Source organism: Pseudorca crassidens, chromosome 13 (assembly GCF_039906515.1).
Source record: "Pseudorca crassidens isolate mPseCra1 chromosome 13, mPseCra1.hap1, whole genome shotgun sequence".
In the NCBI taxonomy this organism is placed as follows: domain Eukaryota; kingdom Metazoa; phylum Chordata; class Mammalia; order Artiodactyla; family Delphinidae; genus Pseudorca; species Pseudorca crassidens.
In genome coordinates this window covers 36,154,741-36,173,994 of record NC_090308.1, presented here as the reverse complement: position 1 = coordinate 36,173,994, position 19,254 = coordinate 36,154,741, and the positions used below count along the sequence as shown (strand labels likewise).

Sequence of the window (19,254 nt, the reverse complement as noted above, 5' to 3'; positions counted from 1 at the left end):
ATATATTAGCCCAATAAGGAAGGTTTAGGACTAAATGTGAACCCTCATTTGGTAGGTAAATGGAAAACTGAGATAATGATTGTGACCAGTATTAAGTCTGACCCAGTAAAGACTTCGAGAGTCTCTGTGTGGATTTATGAAAATTACAACAGGCAAACAACCCAAATAAAACTCCAGGGCCACAGAAATCTTCTGGTTACAAATATTTGAACTTTATCAAGGGTTATTTTGTGTGCATGTTTTCATGCCAGGAGAAAAAAACTCCAAAACACTGATAGATATAGTTGTTTTCTTCTAAACCGTATCTCCAGTGAATAACCAGACCTTGCTGACTTTCAACTATTTACTGCTTTTTACATACTGTTGCTGTGACGCAACAGCATCTCAGTGCAGAGCAGCACTGCTCTTTTCAATGCAGATCAGCTCTATGTACACGTTTGTGTTGCTCCTAAAGAGATCATGCACCTTGCTTCCGGCAGATTGGGTATCCATGGATACTGCAAAGTTTCCAAAGAAACTGGTGCCTAGGATTCTCACCATGCCAGCCTTTTTAGGCCTTCTTCAAATGGAAACTGATATTTGAATTAAAGGGACAGGCATCATGCTCCCACCAAACTACTGAGCAGGTTTGCATGGATAGCCTTCCCTTCCTCACCATTCAGTGGCTGTGCAACATGTAAAGGCAAGCGGGCAGATTACTTACCCTATGCTAGGGAGATGAGGGGAAGAAGTCGGGTCTGATGCGTTCTCTCCATAAGGTCCCGTGACCCAGTAATAACTCATATATTTCTCATCTGGTGATAAATATCTTATAATCAAGGTCTGAAGAATATAAATCAGCCAGGGGAAAACAGAGGAGGAGAAATGCCATTTGAGATCGCATGCCCAGATTTATATCCCCAAATGACAGAAAGGATTGATGGGGGCAGGGGCAGAACCAGTTACCAGGTTACAAGTCTATGATCAGGGCCCTAAAGCACATCATAGTGAATTAAAAGTCTGGCTGCAGCATCTGAATAAAGCAGCATTTCATCTGATGGGAGAATGCATTATGATACTTTGTCTTTCCTGGATCCTTATCACTAAGCCAGCTGAAGAATCTTCTTAAAAGCAATCATAATTACATTTTCTATTGTTCAACGAATCTGGCCTTCAGGGAGGTAGGTTATTAACTCAGAATAAGATGACTTAAAATCAGTAATAAATATTCCAAAGTTTAAGGTTTTAAAAATTTATTTACTCAGTTCATAAAAAGCCCCCCACCCTCCAAGTCTTCATCCATGGCATTTTCAGGACCACACCCTGTTCTGTAGCTTCTTTTACTGTCCAAATTTTATCACGTTTCTTGCTGGAGTCCAGGCAATTGAAAATAAACAGACTCACATCTGGGGAATCAACAGACCAACAGTGGCAAAACACAATACCATGAAACAGAAAAATAAAATGTTTGTTACAGGAGTGCATCTCACGAGTGTGGCTCACTGGCGGCGGCAGCTATGTTAGCGTTTCTTTCTGCCTCAAGTTCAGAAACAAGCTGGGCTATCTCAGGGTGACTGAATTTTCCTGCAATGCAAGAAGATAGGGAAAAAGATAATGACAAGTGAATACATCAGTTTCTCCAGCTGGATCCTAGGGCTTGTCAGGAGCCCGATTCTGTGATCTGACCCATACTTCACTCCAACGCAGAGTAAGATTCCAGGTCCTGGAGAGAGGCCAAAGGCAACCACTCGGAGCTTATGCTAGTCACCCCAGATGCTATCAAGCGTAAGGATGAGAATCAGGCAAAGAACTACAGCTCAGGCAGACCTGGGGAAAACCTCACCAGGCAGCCTCTGAGTACCCCTACCAGGAACTCCAGGGAAACTCAGGGAGGATGGAGTCCAGAGAACTGAGAACAATCGCTGTCCATTCTGAATCTGCAATTAGTTGTGGGGAACAATGCACCTACATATAAAAAGACTGATAGGAAGACCAGGGGGTCTGGGCTGTCCCAGGATGCAGACAAGAGTGCAAACATCTACATTGAAACCAGCTAGTCTGTGCTGTCTTCCTGGCTCCTTGGCCCCTCTGGGCTTCTGCCCTGGGCAGCAGCCAAGCTCCGAGCTATCTTAGGTGGGTGGTGGCTAGCACGTGGTGGGCGGGGGGGTGGTTAAACCCACCATCCCTTCTTCCCTGTCTTCTCTTGCCAGTGCCTTTTGTTGCTTGCTCTTCATTCCACAGTTAACTCTATTCCATTGATTCGCTATGCTCAATCTCTTCTCTGAACGTCCCCTTCACTTTCTTGCCCTAACTGACACCTACTCGTCCTGAGGATACAGCTTTCTCTGCAGCCCCTCCACCCGTGGCTGTCTTCTGTCTCATGCAGCTCCTACCACCAGGCCAGGGCTTGTCCTCCACACTCCTCGTTGCTTCCAGGCCATCCTCTGCCCCACGGTGTAAAAGTCGTGCTGTCAGACTTAACGTCATTCCACCAAAACTGCTTTTACCAAGGACACCGATCAGCTCCATGTTGCTAAATCCGACAGCTACTCCTGCCTTCTTGAAACACTTTCTTCCCTTGGCTTCTGGGACCCCTGATTTTCTTCCTCCAAACCTATTCTTCCCCCCATCTTTCCTGTCTAGTGGAAAGTCCAAAATCCTCAGACTCCTCTTATAAACACCCCATACACAAATCCTGTCGACTCTATACTCAAAATATATCCAGAATCTGACTTCTTACTTTTTCTACCATTACTACCCTGGTCCAAACCAGGGCAAGAAATAGGAAGAAACCATTTCTTACATCATTTACACTGTTTAAGTTTACTAATTTTTTACTAGAAATAGTGCACCACAGTGGAAAGTGCAGTGAATTTTAATCTCATCAGCTGTGCGCACATCACCCTCTTTCCAGGCTCAAGTTTCTTCCACAATAAAATGTGGAGTTTAAACCAGATGACCTTCCAGCTCCCATAGTTTTTGATTGTACTAGTATTCTCATGTTTCATTTTCTGTTTTTCATTGTGAATGTACCAAAATAGAAGAAAATAGTATTAAAATGCAAAGAACAACATAAACGTGACATATTTTATTACCTTATTGGGGAAATATGCTATCTAGTAACCCAATCATTGGTCAAACCTTTTTTCGTGTAAAGAGTCAGATAGTAAATATTTTAGGTTTTGTGAACTATTTGGTCTTTGCTGCCAACTACTGAGCTCTGCTGCTGTAGCATGAAAACAGTATAGACAACAGAGAAAGAAAGAGCGTGGCTGTTTCAGTAAAGCTTTATTGATAGAAACAAGCAGCAGCCAGTTTGGCCCACGGGCTATAGTTGGCTGACCCCTGGTTTACAACATTATTCCACTGAACCAAAGTCAAACATTTTGAGCATCACCTATACCGAGGACAGATAAGACAAAGCTGGTTGGTCTCAGCCCTCAAACAGCTTACGATAGGGTGGGGTGGGCAAGTGGGGTTTTGGAAAGAAACCCAACGAGGAACATCATTACGGAGAATGCAAGTCAGACTGTGACAACGCTAAGGCAAGCTGCAGACCGAGGGCAGATTGAGCAAAAAGAAGGGAACGCTCAGCTGTGACAGGGAAGATTAGGAGAGGAAACCAGACAGCTGAGTGGCCTTAGCCTGCAGAGCTGTTCAGATGACTTAGAAATTGTCAAGATTTTATTTTTAAGGAAGAGGAAAGCCACAAACGTTTAAAAAACAAAGAGGTGATGATACCTATATCTACTAAGGAGGAAAGCACTGAGACACGCAGGATGAACTCATGAGCCTAGCAGATTAAATTAGGTGGTTATAACAACAGCTCAATACAGAAATAATGAGGGCCTTGTCTAGGGCAGAGGTAGTGGGGCTGGAAAAGAGAGAAGGAAAATCACATCAACTTCATTACGATGCAAATCATAGTTTGGAGCATATTTTGGAGCTGGGACTTTCCTCTACTTGATGAGGTCACAAAAGGGTCCAGAGAGGTCCCCCCAAAATCATCGCTAACAGTATTCTCAGGGGAGATGGAGGCTGAGCTGAGCCTGAAGAACTCCCAGGGAAGAGAGATGGAGTTCTACTCCAGGGAGCAACATGAACACCAGCGGTCAGTGCACCTGGTGCCTCACTCTAGAAGCTGAATCAAAATGAAGATAGCGGGCTTCCCTGGTGGCGCAGTGGTTGGGAGTCTGCCTGCCAACGCAGGGGACGCAGGTTCGTGCCCCGGCCCGGGAAGATCCCACATGCCGCGGAGCGGCTAGGCCCGTGAGCCATGGCCGCTGAGCCTGTGCGTCCGGAGCCTGTGCTCCGCAACGGGAGAGGCCACAACAGTGAGAGGCCTGCGTACCGCAAAAAAAAAAAAAAAAATGAAGATAGCTAAGGCTTATTGCCAGCCATTATTCTAAGCACTTCACATATATCCTCAAATAACCCTATAAAGTAGATTTTGTAATTATCCTCAAGTTAAAAATAAGGAAATGAAGGCCCAGAGCTAGGTTAAGTATTAATTTACTGGAAGTTACGTAAATTGTATGTGGCAGAACCAGGATTCAAACCCATGCAGTTTGACTTTAGGCCTGTGCTCTGAAGAGCTATAATGACGACGGTGACTTCAGCTGTTTGGAGTTTTCTCTTTTTAAGTCTCTATTTCTACCTCCACCTTAACATGACCTGACATCTATAAAGCACTTACATATTATAATGCATTTGACATACCTTGAATCTCAAAACCAGCCTATGTCTTAAGTAAGGTATTATGATTTCCATTTTTCAGAGAGGTCAGGAGACTGCCTGGAAGCACACAGCTAGTATGTGTGATGTGAACCTGGTGCTCAGACTCCAGAGCGGCAATGCTCTTGTGCACTAGGTCACCTCATACCATAAACCCCACCATTTGCTTCTTAGATGCTCCATACGAAAGTGTCAGAGGAGGGTAACAACAGTGGACATATAATATAATGTTATGACTAACATTTTATACATTAGGAGTAAATTAAGCCAAACTAAAGTGATGCTTATTGAAAGCAGCATTGCGTACCTGCTGTGGAATTGTAGAAGTCCTGCAGTCTCCCAGGTTTGTTCTCAAGGTCTTCATATTCAGATGCCTGAAGAATCATTTCACATTGGTCCAGCTGCTTCACAAATTTAGCTTCTGCACTAGATTGGGTCTCATATTCCTAAGTAAAGGGACAATTAAAGCCACATGATTAGGGCTGCATGATAGGTTATTCCAGGAAAATTCTCATTCTGGTACCTGAAATCAGAGTCACAGCTAAAAGCACATTCTGCACTGGCCACATTTCTCCACTGCATACAAACCCATCACAGAGACTAGTCACCTGCAACTCCACCGCTTAACAGCGGCGCTGTATGTGGGAAGGCGGTGCTCACAGCTCCCTCTATTCCACCCGATGCCTGCGAGGCCTCATGTGTTCACATGGACACTTCCAAGCATTTTCCTTCCTGTTTAGTAACTTATCTTCAAGATCATTATTCTTTAATCCACCTGAGTAGAGCAGGTCTTTTCAACTTCAAGCTAATATTTCATCTTATGCTTCTCAAATTATTTCCCTCTCCATTTAATGTCGCGTTTCCTTTTCCTTTTGAAGTGAATTTCTAGCTTTCTCATTTAATTTCGGTTACCACTCTACAATGAAAATCTCTGTCCCTGCTTTCCAAATAGGGAGGAGTTAATCAAGTCCCTCCGGGTTATGACTCTTGAGGATACAGCCAGGGTCTGAGAACTCTTCATGCCATGGGTATGTGCATGTGTTGGTGGCAGGGAGGCGGTGAAGGTAGTGGACGGGGTGTGGCTTTTTTACCTTTCCTCTTCCCTTTGTTCCCTCCCTCCTCAGTGCAGGCCAGAAATAAGAGGCAGTCTGCTTCATAGTGCATGACACATGTCACAAAACCACCAGTCCCAATTAATACTATACAGAACCATTCTTCTATTAAGACCAAAGTATTCCCAACTGATTTCCCTGCCAAGCTCTCATTTGTAATTCCACCCTAGATGTGTTCAGATAATGAACCTGTCATGCTTTCTCAGCAGGGTGATGTGATGTGAATCACTGAAGATTTCTTGGTTTTTATTAGATGCAGCTCTGACTGGGGTTTTCAGAACAACAGAAGGATGAGGATTTCAAGCAAGTTCCAGGTTCTCAACATGGAGGACCGAAGGAAAGAGAAAGAGAGGAAAGGAGAGGAAGATCAAAGGTTACCTCCCTCTCCCTTGGGGAAAGATTGGCCCTACATGAAGTATCGACATATATAAAGTTGTCTTTTATGTGTTCCACTTTCCCACCTCCTAGTGACTCTCCCTCTGGGACCCAGGACGCTCATGTTGCTGTATATCAAACTCCCCACCAAAATGCTGCACTTGTACTTCAAAGGATAGAACAGAGAGAGGCTTTTTTAAGGGGTACTTGTTAACCCAACAGTATCTTCAGCTGTATGTTGGGAAACAATCCAAGGGCAGGTGAGTGTGCCAGGCATTCAGCGTATGGCAGGGAGCACCTCTTGCTTTGCCTCGGGATTCCAAGGGTTATTTCTTTAAAGCAAAATGCAGGTGGTAGGGCGGATATCTTTCTGTGATACTTCGAGGAAAAAAATGAAAATGTTTTCCCTTGACTTACTAAAATTTGACTTCACACTTCTATGGTAAAAGATAAATTATAATCGAGGATATCTAATTGCTTTAACTAGATGTGACCCTGTGGGCTGACAGCTATTTACAGTTGTGAATAGCAGTGATTAACGTTTCAGAAATCGATCAACTGCCATTTTCTATGTAACCAGTACTCAGTTCCCTGCGTACAGAGTGACCCTATTTTCTTAAATCAAAATCAGAACATATGGACTGGAGACAGAAAAACAGAGTGTACTATGTGTCAGGCAATATTCTAACTGCTTTACATATATTCATTTGATTGCCACGCAACCCTATAAAATAGGTATACTACTATTAGTAGCATTTTATAGATGAGGAAATTGAGACAGAGAGGTTCAGTAAGTCGCCCAAGATCACATAGCTAGTAAACAGAGGAGCCAGTAATTTGAACCTTGGAAATCTGGTATTGAAGCCAATGTACATGAATCTAAAACATGCATAAGTTAATATGAGAGTCTGTGTTCTCTGTTGAATAGCGTTCCCACAAAATCATGTCTACCTGTAATGCACGAATGTAACCTTATTTGGAAATAGAGTCTTTGCAGATGTAATCAAATTAAGATAAAGTCATAATGGATTAGCATGGACCTCAACCCAATGACCGACATCCTTACGAGAGGGAAATCTGGGCACAGTTACAGACATAGGAAGAACATCACCTGACTAAGGAGGCAGAGACTCGAACAATGTATTCAGAAGGCAAGGATGTCAAAGCTGGAAGACGCATTCACCAGAAGCTAGGGAGAGGCAAGGAAGGATCCTCTCCCAGAGCCTTCAGGGAGCATGGCCCTGCCAGCACCTTGATTTGGACTTCTGGCCTCCAAAACTGTGAGACAATACATTGTTGTTTTAAGCCATCCGAGTTCGTGGTAATTTGTTACAGCAGCCCCTGGAAACCCAGGGTCTCTTACAATTAATAGTAAGTAACTGACATAGTATCATGAATACATAAGAACTATAAATGCTTGTTCAATTAATTAACGTACAGCGTAATGACATAAAGAAAATGCTGAGTTAGGAGGCAGGCTTGTGGCCTTGCTTTGTCACCAGCTGGCTAAGAGACCTTGGGGAAGGCAAAACTCTTTAGTCTCCAGTCTTCTTATCTATAAAATAAGGGAGTTGGAAACAGGCTTTCTTTCAGCTATAACTGTACAAAACTCTAACAGATACAGTAAAGAGCCAAACAGAGAGAATATAGAGATAATTAAAAAATAACGAAGAATATAATAAAGTAGCCACTGCACAGAATCAGGGCAAGAGGAAGAAAGAGAGAGAAAATTAGTTTTCTAAGGCTGCTGTAAAAAGTACCACAAACCGGGTGGCTTAAGCAACAGAAATTTATTATCTCCCAGTTCTGGAGGCTGGGAATTGGAAATCAAGGTATTTGCAGGGTTGGTTCCTTCTGAGGGCTGTGAGGGAAGGAACTGCTCCAGGCCTCTGTCCTTGGCCTACAGATGGCCTTCTTCATGCTCACATGGTATTCTTCCAATATGTGTGTCTCTACATCCAAACTCCCCTTTTTATAAGGACACCAGTCATATTGGAAAAGCGCCCCACCCAAATGACCTCATTTTAACTTGATTACCTCTGTAAGAATCCTAGTTCCAAATAAGGTCTTATTTGGAGGTACATATGAGTTTTAGGGGGTGAAAGAAAAGGTGGAAGGTCAGGTTCAGAAGACAGGAGGAGGGAGCAGGGCTTTGAAGGAAATGTGAAAAGTGAGAGTGAGAGGCAGGGCTACCCAAGCGTAAGGGGTGGGGCTAGAGGCTCAGGCAAGGGAGGGTCAGTGGGGCTGGAGGGGAGTGAGAAACTGCAGTAGGCAGGGTTTGTTTGTCGTTTTCTCTTCACTGCTGGAAAACAGCACCAGGGAGGGACTGAGCACCCACAGAGCCCACGTTCTGCACTGGGCTCCATGGCAGCACCTGGCCTTGACCTCACTCAGCCCTAACACCCCTTAATGGTTTCAGAGATGGACAACTGACTCAGGGAGGGGAAGGAGCCCAAGGTCACTGAGCCAGGAAGTGATGAGTGAGGTGGGAACCCAGTTCTGAACTACCCCAACGCCTACATTCCTTTCAAGGACCAGAGACGGGGGTGGGGGAGTGTGAGGTTGACAGGGTGGAGGATGAGAGCCATGCATCAGGAAATCCAGGGGCTGTGAGTCAGTACCCGTACCAGGCTTTATGGTGACAAGGGAAATGGGAAGAAAAATTACTGTTAGTCCTGAGAAGTTCCTGCAGCAGCTGGGAGGTGAGAAACTGACATGACCAAAAAAGCAACAAGTTGGAGACAGCTTATTGAGACAGTCTAAGTCAAATAAAACATTGATGAGCCATATAAATTCAGTTACAATAAAAAGCAACCCAGCAGATATACTTACTTCCCAAAGTTCATAGAGCTCTTTTCTGAGATCCTCTGGGAGGAGCTGGGTTAGCTGCTTCATAGCTTCCTGAAATATCAAATCATTACTTTAATCATATTCACATTTATTTAACAACTCATCTACAAATGCCAAATAATGGACTCAAACTCTTACAAATAACTCCCAAAGGGGCAGCAGAATATTGGACAATATTTAGGCTTACAAGGAGGGCAGCTGTGTACATTAAATAAATGTATTTGTTCATATGTATTTATTCACGAGCACTTATTTTGTGGCCTACAGCACACCAGACACGAATAAGGACAATGAGGAAGGTGTGAAATGATTACAGAAGTATCAGAAGCGAGGCCAAGGAGTTTACATCTTTTTTTTTTTTTTGCATCTTTATTGGAGTATAATTGCTTTACAATGTTGTGTTAGTTTCTGCTGTATAACAAAGTGAATCAGCTATACGCATACATATATCCCCATATACCCTCCCTCTGGCATCTCCCTCCCACCCTCCCTATCCCACCTCTCTAGGTGGTCACAAAGCACCGAGCTGATCTCCCTGTGCTATGCGGCTGCTTCCCACTAGCTATCTGTTTTACATTTGGTAGTGTATATATGTCCATGCCACTCTCTCACTTCGTCCCAGCTTACCCTTCCCCCTCCCTGTGTCCTCAAGTCCATTCTCTACATCTGCATCTTTATTCCTGTCCTGCTCCTAAGTTCGTCAGAACCTTTTTTTGTTTTTTAGATTCCATATATATGTGTTACCATATGGTATTTGTTTTTCTCTTTCTGACTTACTTTACTCTGTATGACAGACTCTAGGTCCATCCACCTCACTACAAATAACTCAAATTCGTTTCTTTTTATGGCTGAGTAATATTCCATTGTATATATGTACCACATCTTCTTTATCCATTCATCTGTCGATGGACACTTAGGTTGCTTCCATGTCCTGGCTATTGTAAATAGTGCTGTAATGAACATTGTGATACATGACTCCTTTTGAATTATGGTTTTCTCAGGGTATATGCCCAGTAGTGGGATTGCTGGGTCATATGGTAGTTCTGTTTTTAGTTTTTTAAGGAACCTCCATACTGTTCTCCATAGTGGCTGTATCAATTTACATTCCCATCAACAGTGCAAGAGGGTTCCCTTTTCTCCACAACCTCTCCAGCATTTATTGTTTGTAGATTTTGTGATGATGGTCATTCTGACCAGTGTGAGGTGATACCTCATTGTGGTTTTGATTTGCATTTCTCTAATGATAAATGATGTTGAGCATTCTTTCATGTGTCTGTTGGCAATCTGTATATCTTCTTTGGAGAAATGTCTATTTAGGTCTTCTGCCCAGTTTTGGATTGGGTTTTTTTTTTTTTTTTTGATATGGAGCTGCATGAGCTGCTTGTATATTTTGGAGATTAATCCTTTGTCAGTTGCTTCATTTGCAAACAGTTTCTCCCATTCTGAGGGTTGTCTTTTTGTCTTGTTTATGGTTTCCTTTGCTGTGCAAAAGCTTTTAAGTTTCATTAGGTCCCATTTGCTTATTTTTGTTTTTATTTCCATTACTCTAGGAGGTGGGTCAAAAAGGATCTTGCTGTGATTTATGTCACAGAGTGTTCTGCCTATGTTTTCCTCTAAGAGTTTTATGGATTTCACATCTTGTGGATGAATTGCTAGATGCCCACATGAAGTTCAACCATAAGCACACTAGAGTTCAAAACAAACCTGAGTGTGGGGAGAATAGGAAAGTATCAGTGAATTACAAATCTCAAAGAAATTTTTTGTATACCATTATGTTCATTTTTTATCGTTCAAATGTTTTTATTGCAAAATGTAAAGCACTACACAAATGGGCAGATATTGTTATTAACATAAAGGAAATTACAAGCAGCATTTCATAGGCTCACAGACTCACAGACTGAAAAGAGATGTTAAAGGGTAATGAGCCCAACCACCCAGCAGCATCACTGGGCACTTCTTATCCTCCCTCCATAAACATGTCCAGTGGTGGGAACCTAGCACCTCAAGAGGTTACCCAAATGGGCTTTAGGCAGCATTGGTAGAAAGTACTTTCTTACATCAAGCTGAAAATTGTCCCTGTAGTCCTTCCACTATGCCTATAGCCCCAGCTCTTCTGCCTTCCTCCCTCATAAAAACAATGTCAAACAGGTGGGCAGTGGCCCAGCTGGGCCAGAATCTCTGCGACCAGTGATTGGTCCAAGGGATGGCTATGTAACTCAAACCAGCCACTCAGGGACCATCTGCACGAGTTGTCCAGCAGAGGCTGGGAGACAGAAGCCGCGAGTAGAGCCTGGAGAGCCAAAACCCACAGAAAAGCAGAGATGAGAGAGTGAGAGCATAGAGGGTGTTCAGTATGTATATCTAGTCTCCAAGTCCCAGGAGCCCCTCTCGTTCCCATCTCTTCCTTCATTTCTATGTTGCTCCAAAATTCTAAAATATCACATTTTGGGGGCATGAGGTCTGCAATCTACTCTCAGATGGCTTCCAATTCCTTCACTATCCTCATCCTATGCCTCTTAATCTGGTCCAGTTCTTCTAACTAGAGCTTAGGCTCTTTGGAAAGAATATGGTTGTAAGAACCACTTTTGGCAAAGTGGGTATATAAAAGTGGCAAAGGTCTCACATAAAATCAAATGGTGAGATGGGAAAAAGCAATAAAAATAAAAATGAATATTTGTATATATAATTATTTATTACCGGGAGAAAAAAATGTTATAGAATACAGCCACTTCCAGAGCAAACCATATTGGCCAGTGTCAACGATCCGCTCTTGTAACTAACATCACCATCTTGAATGGTTTGCACCATTATGGCAGCCTTAGTGGTATGAAATTTAGGGTATTGTGCACCTGCATTCTCCCTTGTTTCTTTTTCATAAACCTCAGCAAAATACTTGAGAAAATACTTTGCACTTTCAAAAATTAATAGTGTCTTTATAAATAGATCACTTTTCTCTACACTATTCTAGAAACATAAGTTTGCCCATTGCTTTTGTTTGAAAAGAATGAACTGAATAACATATAGGTATAGAGACATATCAAAATTAAACTTCTAGAATATAAACATAGAAGTCCTGCTGTGACAAGGGATGACTTTATTTCCTTCAGAGCGACGCAGCCAGCACTGAATACAGTGATTGATATGTGGTCTGACCCCGAAACACAATGGAACCAAAGCTTCCATCGTGCCAAATGCTCTATTTCTATAAATGCAGCCCAAGGCTGAGTTGGCTTTTTGGAAATCACATATGATTACTGACTTATTAATAAGCTTCCTGGTGACTAAAATCACCATGTCTTTTAAAAAACAAAACATAGCAAACACATACGTTTTTGTTCTCTTCCTGAAATTAAGCAATGATTTTCTGGACCTAAACTCATTGATATCATTTGTTATTATACAATCAGAATTGCATTGTGAGACCTCTTAGTTGTTATTCCTTGTTTGGCCTCATATGCCACAGAATCATGCCTACCTTTTCAAATGAGCCACTGAAATCGACTTCATTGAAGTCCAGGACAAATGGCTGAAGATGTCAGACTTGCCCTGCCTGATGGTGAGCCCTGCCACTCCCACTTCTAAACTGAGTTTTGTCTTGTTCACACAGATTTAGAGTGATAATCTCCCTAGCTTCTTCCTGTTAGCAAAGCATGTCAGGAATCTGCCTACAGGGCTTCTCTGGGGGCGCAGTGGTTGAGAGTCCGCCTGCCGATGCAGGGGACATGGTTTGGTGCCCCGGTCCGGGGAGATCCCACATGCCGCGGAGCGGCTGGGCCCGTGAGCCATGGCCGCTGAGCCTGCGCGTCCGGAGCCTGTGCTCCGCAGCGGGAGAGGCCACAACCATAAGAGGCCCGCGTACCGCAAAAAAAAAAAAAAAAAAAAAAAAAAAAGAATCTGCCTACAGTTCTGAGCTGAGTGAAGCTTTCAGCAAATGTCTGTCAGTTTTGTGACAAGCACCCAGAAAGCAGTATTCATCACTCACACATCTTTGGTGAGGCTGAAGAGTGCAACAGTTAATGACAATCTGTAGATTCAGATGGGGTTTGAAACCCTGCTTGCCATTTACTAGCTGTGGAACCCTGTGCAAGTTACTTCTTTGTCCTTCAGGTTTCTCATCTGTAAAATGGGGTTAATAGTGGTACCTACCTGAAAGGATTGCTGTGAGGATTAAATAGTTAATATATATATCAAGTGCTCATTATCTGGCACAGGAAAAGCACTCTGTAAAATGTTCACTGTACTTTTCACTTTCTCCATCTTGCCATGTTTACTCCCATAATAAAGTTTGGTTCTTCCCCTTTTAACCTCTAGTTCTTCAGCAACTTTAACTCTCAGGTACATATATATCATAACTCTGCCTTCTGTTTTAATACGTTTCCCCTTTGCCAAGGAATATAACCTGCTATTGCTATATTCCAGAGTCAAGCTTCATCCCACTGCTTCTTAATGATCCCTACCAGGCGTCATTTACCAACTAGGGTTATAATATAAAGTTCATTTTATCCTGTTTAGGAGGGGAGTCAGACTACAAGTATTACTTTTGGCCCCCCTGAATTTTCTCTTCTACACCTTCATTCTCCCTTTCATCTTAATACCTACTCTCCTCCAAGACAATCAGCCTTCCAATTTTATCAAGTATTTTTCCTCCCATTCCTACTTGGGTTTAAAGCCTTTCTGATGCCGTTGGCTAGCCTCTGGGCAAATGATACTTCCTGGTTTTCAGTATGTGCATTCCACCTCAAGGAGCCAAGAAACCCTCATTTAATTATCTTAAGTTATGGCTCAGACATCCACATCTTATTCATAAACACCATCTGCATAAAGAACTGTTCACCTCCCAGATCTTTTTCTCTGTCCCAAATCCTAACTAGCAGAGGAAGAGGCAATGGAGTATCAGCACTCCCCAAGCCTTTGGTTTCCTGTCCAAGAACTTGGGGTTCTTTAAGATGTTTCCCCTTTCCCTTCTGATGATATTTATTCTCCTGTAAATCAGATGCAGTGGGCAGCAGCCAGGAGGTTTAATGAGGCTGGGCAGGCTTTTCATCATTGCCTGCATACGGCGTCCAGGAAGAAGCAGCACTGAGTGTCAAGTCCCCTCTATGCCCCGCTCCGGGGGGTGTCACTAGCCAGGACTCAGCTTCTGTCAGGACACAGGTAGGTTTTCTCTGTCTCCAGTGGTTGGAGATCCTTCCTACTGAATGTTTTTTCTTCAGAAGGTTCTGACTCGCTCCTCTGTGGAATGAACCTCACATTCCTTGTGTGCCTATACGGGAACACTCTCTTCTTCCTTTGCGTCACTTTAAGGTCTCTGGTCACCCTCTGGTACTTCAGTATGTGATTTCTCCTCCACAAGGTATACATTTACCCTTGAATGAAACAATCGTACATCCTGAAACGTGCTATATAATTGAGGAGTCTTTTCCTCCTCCTTTTTCTCTATGTCATATGTCAATACCCAACATCCTCTGGTTTGGGGCTAACTCCTCTCCGCAACTCAGCATCTTGAGCTAATTGTTTTCTTTTTGTGTTAATCCTGCCAGTCAACCTAGGAGTTCTTTATTCAGGACAGTCTAGACTCCTACAGAGAAATATTTCCTTAGCTCCTCCCTTTTCACAGACTGTCATGATGCTCATGTGTTCTGGACCTGTATTTACACTAAGAACACATCCCTTACACTATTCCCCTTACTACCATAATTTAGGGTGTGTTGGAACTCCTAAACTGAGATTCCTTATAGATCTTCTTGCCTCTAGAGGGGCAAAAATGCTGTTGGCTACTGAGCTCTAGCCTCCGCCAGCTCCGAGAACAGCTATTTAAGCCCACCTTCCCTGTTAAACCACCTTGATGAAGGATCTGTTGACTTATAGACATTTAGGATCAGTCTCTCTGGCCTACAATAAAAGCAGCTTGCAATAATCCCTGAATTGGGAACCAGCCATTCAGCATTTTAAAAAAAAACCTTCCTGGATTTTCCAGTCTCTGTGTCAAATATGTCTTCCTCTTTGTCCCTGGACTCTGGTTTAGAGTCCAAATCAGCAGACAATGTTTTATTGATGTTATTCATTTTTTACTAATACAAAATTTTTTCTTTACTTTTAACCACTAAATCAAAGGACTAATTTAAAATTTACTAAATACTAATTATAATAATGATTATTCTTGGGCTTTCTAGAACTTCTCTCCAAAGAGCTTAAACTAGCATGGAGAATTCCTTCAAGTTCCAGCTATTTCCATTGTTCTAATGAAAGCCGTACTATCTGTACTCTGTGTTCAGGTCCCCTCTATGCCCCTCCATGAGAACTGAAACCAACAAAATGTCCTGTCTCTGTGTTAAACAAGGCTTAGAATAAGCAAAACCAATTCACTGCTTATTCCAAGAAATCCTTACTTCTGGAAGGTAAGATTGTAAACCACCCAAAATAGGGTAAGCACTAACAGCTTGCCCTTCAAGACGCTTGTTAAGACCTTGGCTCACCAGCCCTACCACCCCAAAGTTATTATGTCCTAAACTCTATGCAATCCCATCTTGTAAGATAGTAGCTCCTCTTGTAAGATGCATCCAAACATCCTCCAGCCCAGGCCCTAAAACTCTATAAATACCCTCCCTTCACCCTCCTTTCTGAGACACTACTAAAACTCCATCAAGGAGGTACTCTCCCTTACTGCAATAGGTCTAATAAACTTAGCTTTGTTTCAGCAGTGGGTTTTTCTGGGGGTCTTTTGTGGAGTCAACAGTCAACACTGACCTCTTCTCGCCTATGTTTTTCTTCTTTGGGGATGTTATCTGCTGGTGCTATGTCCCCAACGATGCATTCTGCCATGTCATGAACCAGGGCTAGGCGTACACATCTGACCAGGCAAGAAATGGTGAATAATTACACAGAATTATATTCACTACAGATTCCTTCTCTATACTACTTTGAAGTTACATAATATAGTTTTCTTTCTCCAGCCTCACAGAGTATTTTATTTTAATGCAGTATTTTCTAAAGTAATTATATTCTGCCAGCCTGCAACAGTTCTGAATCAAAACTGCTAGTTAATATTCAGCACAATACATGAGAATACAGGGGAAATTGTTAGCATGAATTAAAAAAAAAAATAGCTGGTTTCTCAAATGTCACTTTAAAAGGTTGATAACTTTAGATTAAAAAGCCAGGAGGTGATCTAGTTAGAGCATTTACTTACTGATACAAAATTCAAAAACTATCATTTCCCCAATGTACTAGTCAGATGTCAAAATGATGCCCTTTCTAGAGAAATGGGTAGAGTTGACAGATCTGAGTTTGCATCCAGCAATCAACATCTAATAGCTGTGTGGCCTTTGCCAAGGTACTTAATTTCTTTAAATGCTGAGTTTTGCAGCCTTCATTTTTAACATCCGTAAAAAGGGGTAATAATACTTCCTAACTTTGGTATGAAAACTAAATTTGATAATTTATGTTCCTGAAACATGTTGATTATTCAACAAATGATTATAATTATTAGTGATAATGATGAGTGATTAGGATAATCAGCATCAAAATTATAAAGGCAGTTCATGAGATAAATGCCCCGGAGGGCCAGTCTGTTTTATGTTCCCACCATCACCGAGGCAGAAGAAGGCCTCCCAGCCTCCTCACAGGTGTCCCTGCCTGCAGTTGCTCTCTCATCTAGTTCAAATTTCAGACTGTCCTTACGAGCCTCTCCATCTGACACCGTGCTCATCTCGTACCATCTGCCAAAAACCTCCTAAATTCTACGCCATCTACAGAGTAACAGGCCTCCGGAGACTCCCTAATGGACCTTCGTTTCAATCAATTTGATTTACTTATCAATTCCAAAATATACCTTTACTTTCCTACCATCAGAGATTTGGTTTCTCTGCCCTCTCTTTATGTGCTGTCTTCTACTTCTCCACCTAATCAGCACCATAGAGGTCAACTCCGATTCTGTCTCCTCCATGAAGACCGCCCAAGAACAGGTGATCTCTTCAGTTAAATTTTCTAACTTAATTTATTTTGTGCTCTGTATGGAAGCCACTCTGGGCCTGTGTAATTCATCTGGGTTTTATTTACTATCTTATACTGTATTGCTAGGAAAGTTTGTCCTGCGCTCAAAAAGCATTTTATTTTTTATTTTGTTTATTTATTTTGGCTGAGCCAGGTCTTAGTTGCGGCATTCAAGACGGATCTAGTTCCCCACCCAGGGATCAAACTCAGGGCCCTTGCATTGGGCGTGGAGTCTTACCCACTGGACTACCAGGGAAGTCCCTCAAAAAGCATTTTAAACACTTGTTGGTTGACTGAAGGGAGAGAGGATATCTTTCTCAGCTCTTTCCTGCACATACAATTTCAAAAAGTCACTTCACAAATAAGTGCTACTATTCAGAAAAGGGGTGAAATAAAGGTACACACAGTGTATGGATACAATTTTAGACAAAAGACACTTTACCTTCAAGGCCCTGGAAACCCTCACATCACACTTAAGTTTCCTTGAGACCAAGGTAGGCTCTTTCACTTGCCAGGAGAAAACCCAGAGTACAGTTTACAACAACTGAAGTGATCAGCATATAATGCCCCTTCCCACATCCTGAATCTGTATGGTTTGCCTCAAGTAATTTTTCTTGACATATACACTAAGCTACAAGAATCTGACACAGGCCTCAGTCATGAAGAGTCATGCATACCCACAGACCCTAACCGGCACCAAAGTTCACAGCTTACCGGTCTTTGTTAAGATGTTCATCTTTGGTCACCAGAGCCATAATTGCCATCCTATACATGTGATCTGATACGCTCTCTGGCTTCTGGACATTTCTGTATACCCAGCCAGTACGTGGGACTCTCTGATAAAAATGAACAGAAAACAATTGATAAAAATAAGTATTTTAACTATCTACGGTGCTCTTCAAGAGAAGTCCAGGGAATAGGGCACAGAAGCTGGGTCATGGTTTCAGTACACATTAAAAAACGCTTAACTAACCTAAATGATCAACTGCTGGAATCAAATAAACCAGTGAGGGCGGAGAATGAGAAAGAGAGAGGGAGGGAGGAATAATTCACAAGTATACAATACATTAAGTCCTAAAGTCAAGTTACTCCATGTTACCGATTTACTGATGTACAGATCATATACAAGTCCTTAAAACATAAGAACAAAACTGTAAAGTATCTTATCTTTCCTAACTATAAGAGTTGTTAAGTTTTACTTCAAACAACTCATTAGACACAAGTAGAAAACACTGTGGTGAAAGCGTCGTGAACAAGCAACAGACTTCCAAATTCTGAAGCAGAAAGGATAAGGCATTTCTAACTGCTTCATGCTACCCACCAGTCATGACTCTTCCTTTTACTCAGATAATGATGTGATCCTGTGAGACTCGGGAGTTCACATTTCTAAAGAATTTTATGAACTGTAGAAACAATGGCATGGAACAGATAATCTGCTTTGAACTTGGAGAAATTCTGCAAAACGTGTGGCCAGGGGTGGACCGGCAGGAGGAGGACCCCTGGGATGTAACTCCAGTGTGTGCTACATAAAATCCTCCGTTAAAAAAAAAAAAAAAAAGTCTTGTTATTTCTATAAGTAATTGTGAGACAGATTTTAAGCACTCCACTTAAACCCTGCAGGACCAATGGGTTCTGATCTTCCCACTTGGCCGGTTGTGGGGTCGTGAGCCCCAAAAGTACTCGGGGCAGACGCGGGCAGAGGGACCAGCACATCACCGCGCCGGATCCCCTCCAGAAACCTCTCGAAAGGCCGCCTGGGCCGGCCCCATCGGAGCGCCAGGCCGACACAGGAAACAGGGCGTCTCGGACTCCTCTCGGCCTGGGGTCGGCCCTAGCAGCCCGGCTACGCAGTCTCCGCCACTTGCTTCCTCCGACCACGGTCCGGACGCACTACCGCATCCATCCGGAGGGGTTTCCTCTGTCGACCCCAAGAGGCCGGGAGAACTGAGGAAGGGGGCTGGCCTCGGGCCAGGTGGGGAGCAGGAGCCTCGTCGCCCCGCGGCCGGCCCCGGCCTCTCCCCGCGCAGCCGCGACCCGGGCCCCAGGCGGCCCTCCCGGCGCCCGCTCACCTTGAGCTGCCCCACCAGCCGCAGGAACTGCAGCAAGTCCCGGGCCCCGCGGCCCGAGATGGGCGCAGCCATGCGGCCACCGATCGCGACACGTCTGAGCCAGCAGCGCGACCGCCGCTCGAAGCTCCTCCCCCCGAAGCCCC

General features: G+C 43.2%; 1 protein-coding gene across 1 annotated transcript; it reads right to left on the bottom strand.

The window, feature by feature from the left end:
- Positions 1 to 1,215: 1,215 nt before the first annotated feature.
- HDDC2 (HD domain containing 2) lies at positions 1,216 to 19,248 on the bottom strand. Its single transcript, XM_067702197.1, has 6 exons — positions 19,112 to 19,248; positions 17,757 to 17,878; positions 15,798 to 15,900; positions 9,033 to 9,101; positions 5,021 to 5,159; positions 1,216 to 1,563 (listed from the first exon to the last, which is right to left on the bottom strand). Exons 1-6 carry the CDS (start codon positions 19,181 to 19,183, stop codon positions 1,466 to 1,468), a joined length of 603 nt encoding a protein of 200 aa, XP_067558298.1. The 5' UTR covers positions 19,184 to 19,248; the 3' UTR covers positions 1,216 to 1,465.
- Between the last annotated feature and the right edge of the window lie 6 nt (positions 19,249 to 19,254).